General features: G+C 42.8%; 2 protein-coding genes across 2 annotated transcripts; both read right to left on the bottom strand.

Moving 5' to 3' along the window:
- Positions 1 to 1,902: 1,902 nt before the first annotated feature.
- On the bottom strand, positions 1,903 to 2,314 carry PPTG_23125 (hypothetical protein; the record flags this gene model as incomplete). The annotated part of the gene is made up of 2 exons (XM_008908575.1): positions 1,903 to 2,148; positions 2,264 to 2,314. The coding sequence occupies 2 exons, from the start codon at positions 2,312 to 2,314 to the stop codon at positions 1,903 to 1,905; spliced, it is 297 nt and encodes a 98-aa protein (XP_008906823.1).
- A 757-nt stretch (positions 2,315 to 3,071) lies between these two features.
- On the bottom strand, positions 3,072 to 3,497 carry PPTG_23124 (hypothetical protein; the record flags this gene model as incomplete). The annotated part of the gene is made up of 1 exon (XM_008908574.1): positions 3,072 to 3,497. The coding sequence occupies one exon, from the start codon at positions 3,495 to 3,497 to the stop codon at positions 3,072 to 3,074; it is 426 nt and encodes a 141-aa protein (XP_008906822.1).
- Between the last annotated feature and the right edge of the window lie 30 nt (positions 3,498 to 3,527).

The following is a 3,527-nucleotide window of genomic DNA, read 5'->3' as shown; positions in this document are numbered from 1 at the left end:
TTTTTAATGACTTGATTTTTACCGCTAATCGGTGTCGCACTGGAGCCGACTTTTACGGTAATAGCGAAGCACTGTTATTACGATAAAGTAATTTCTGCACAGTGAAGGTTAGTAGTAATATAATATTTGTCCTTAGAATTATGCAGCAGTGCTGTTTAGCAGAGTAAAATATTATTTTATTATAAAGTGATTTTCTTTTCTAATTTCAATTTTTACACCAGTATTAAAAAAATAAAAAAACTGGGGTGAAAACAGAAGTACAAAAAGTGGTTGTAAAGCTGAAAGTAAATGTACATATTAATACCTATTCCGTTATTCATGTTACGTCTTTTATCCATTTTTTTTTCCATTCAACTCGGTATGGCCTCCACTGGTGACTCACCAGAGGTCGCAAACGTCAGAATGCGTACCCGTCCCTTGGTTAGTTCAACGAGAGTTTGGATATTCGTGACCGTCCGTAGTATCCAATTGGATGGCCGATAATTTGACTACGGTTAACTGAAATCTGACCAAGATGATAGAGTGATCATTTGTCACTCTATCATCGCTGTGTGTGTAGTACGGTTAACATCCAACTCTTGAAGTCCATTTTTCGTTTGAAGCCCTTCACGAGCTCTGCCATGGTCTACATACCTCATAGAAAATGGACACAGCTTTGGGATCCATCGTTGGGCTCACACGAGGGTCAAGCACAAACGGGAGAAGCGTGAGTTGCAGTATTTTCAAGCTCTTGCTTATGGACAACTTCACTCCTGAAAGCATAGAACTACTTGTTCTAGGCAACCGCGCAACAATGATTCAATTCCCTTTACACACAATGACGTTGCAGACATTACAGATAAATACTCTTCTGTGCGTGTTGCCGTGGCATGGAGTTATACTCACGGTGTATTAAAAATATGGATGCCGTGTGATCCCACTGATCAAACCATTCCCAGATGGAAAAGCGCACTTCACAAACTCCAATATTGGCAAGCACTATCGCCTTACGGGTCCCAAAGTCGCAAAGCGGTCATGGGTCGTGATCACATTGGCCTCACTTTGGAAATGAATCTGAATAACTAAACACAATATATGAGCAGACCAGAGAGGCTTAGTCGGTGAATTAGGAGAGCTGTGCAAGACCCAGCAGTATCGATATCGTGAGTTGGCAGCCAAGCAATCGCAAGAAAAAATGATACTCTCTCTCTCATGCCTTCTGGAGAGATTTATAGACTAACGCACATCTTTCGCGTGACAAGCTGGAGTTGCATCTAAAAGCTCGGGAGAATAATCCAACGTTACGGTCTCTTCCAACTACGCATCGAGATGCACTCGATGTGCTCGATCATCTGCTTAATTTTGTGTATTCGGATCGCGCCGCGACATTGTGGTACGTATTGTGGGGTACACCTATGGTAATTAGTTTTGAGCTGGTTATTTTTGTACTTTTAACTTGCAAAATTACTATTTAAATCGGATATTGGTGGTTACATCTGGCTAAAACTATAATATCGAAAAGTCTATTTGGCTAGTTTTACAATTATATGCTTGTATTTGTTGGTGAATCCCAGTGTCCGATCCTAAACACATAGGTAACCGAGTCAACTGGCGAATTCAAGCGCTAAGTCATGAATTTGACCGTCAGAACTCAACCTCAATTGCTACAAAGTGATGAAGAGATCAGATTTGAAGGTTTAGCTCAGCGAACGACGGCTTCTGGGCTACTTAAGTATTGGACAATTCCCACACCAAAAGTACTGAATCAATTGTGTACAATGGGATTGACAAGAGTCAATCTGTAGCAAAAGTGAATTATACATTGCCGCCTTTTTTTGTCTCAAATTTCACTAAATGGGCATTATAACATCCAGAAAAATGAAATATCTCCATTTATCTAAATTTTGTGCTAGTCTCCGTCGCTTACTTGGACTTCTTATCTCCTAGACGCTCCGTGCAGAGCAGTACATACCACCCGAACTGAGTCTGCACCTTGGCGAGCTTGCCCACTTCTCCTTCGAACACCATCTTGTCAAACTGCGGCACCATCTCGCCACGTCCAAACATGCCCAGGTCTCCTCCCTTCTTGCCCGAGGGACAAGTGCTGTGCTTTCCTGCCACTTCCGACAATTTCGTCTTTTTGTCCTCTGAAGCGTCGATCTTGGTTGCCTGTAGAGGAGGTCACTCTGAACCTGCAACCGAAGATGAAAGTTGCTTTGAATGAGCAAAAAAAGTGTAAAACGACAAGATCTAGTGTAAACTCCCCAATTGAATACGTGTTCACAGGTAATTTTAGTTTGCTATGAGGCAGAACGAGGTGGAACCGCTTGTCCATCCTTGGACGCTAAACATGCATCATTGCTTGGCCAGAGCTGTAATGTGGTCACTGCTTCGATCGCTTGACATCGGATTTGGGGTGCCAATGCAAAAAGAAAACCTAAAATAAGCCCGAACTCGAATCTTAAAATTAGATTTACATGCGATATATTTTCGAATTATTGCCTTCTTGCATCGCGGCTTTCTCAGCCCTTAGCTTTGACGACGAGGCTTAGTTCGACGAGAAGAAGCTCTGTAGTTCGCAGACCGCGGATAATCCAGCAGGTATGCTAGATATATCGTGATGCTTTTGGATTTTGCGGCATCGTTGAACCGATAGAGTTACGTGTCTAAGTACCAAGACTCTTGACACCCCGAGTGCAACAGTTGCTCGAGCTAGTTGAGTTCGTCGAGAATTGGAAGCCAAATGCTTCGTCGCCAATTAAAACTTCGTCGCTGATACGAGCATCGTCGTCCAGTTCATTAGCATCATGCATCATTGCTGCAATCCCGACCGGTATTACTCTCTGTCATTTGCCAAGCCTTTATAATTACTCTAAATACTCGACATCACTGTCGTACTCTAAAGCCGAATACCGTCACGCGAATCTACGAACCTCTTGGCGCTTGGAAAAATCTCTTGCTTACACTCACGAATTTGAAGTTACTAAAAGATCACCTCCCAGTCCATATGATTTTTGGCTTCAGCATGAACATCTCTCATCTGCTGTATCATGTTGATCTGCCAGTTTATGAGCATTAATTCCATGACTAGCTCACGCTAGCAGCATTGCTTCTGAAATTTTATAGTTCTCTGCACTAGCCTTGATCTCGTTGATGAATGAATAAGAAAAAGCATAATATCTTAGTGCGAGATTCACAATAGAGGGGTTCCGGTGGAAAGTCCAGTACATATTGGAATTGAGCAGGAAGTGATACATGACTTGAGCGAGATAAGCAATCTGCATACGTCCGTTCTGGCATCGGTACGCCCAAATTTGGGTTAGCAACACGGAGCGTTTGGATAACATTACCTGGTAAAGGCTGATGATACCCATGAGTAGGATTTCAATAGCACCTGGTAACATACTCAGGGCTACGCTGTCTGCGTATCGACTGCGAAATACACTGATAATCTGAATGACGCGCGTTGGATCGGCCGAACTGAGGGAGTTCGTGTACTCCCATACTGTGTTGTACATATTGTGAACACACACGTCGCCAGTTGAACA

The sequence above is a fragment of the Phytophthora parasitica genome, assembly GCF_000247585.1.
Source record: "Phytophthora parasitica INRA-310 unplaced genomic scaffold supercont2.30, whole genome shotgun sequence".
Lineage (NCBI taxonomy): Eukaryota > Oomycota > Peronosporomycetes > Peronosporales > Peronosporaceae > Phytophthora > Phytophthora nicotianae.
Note: the sequence above shows the minus strand (reverse complement) of the source record. Positions and strands in the feature narration are given on the sequence as shown.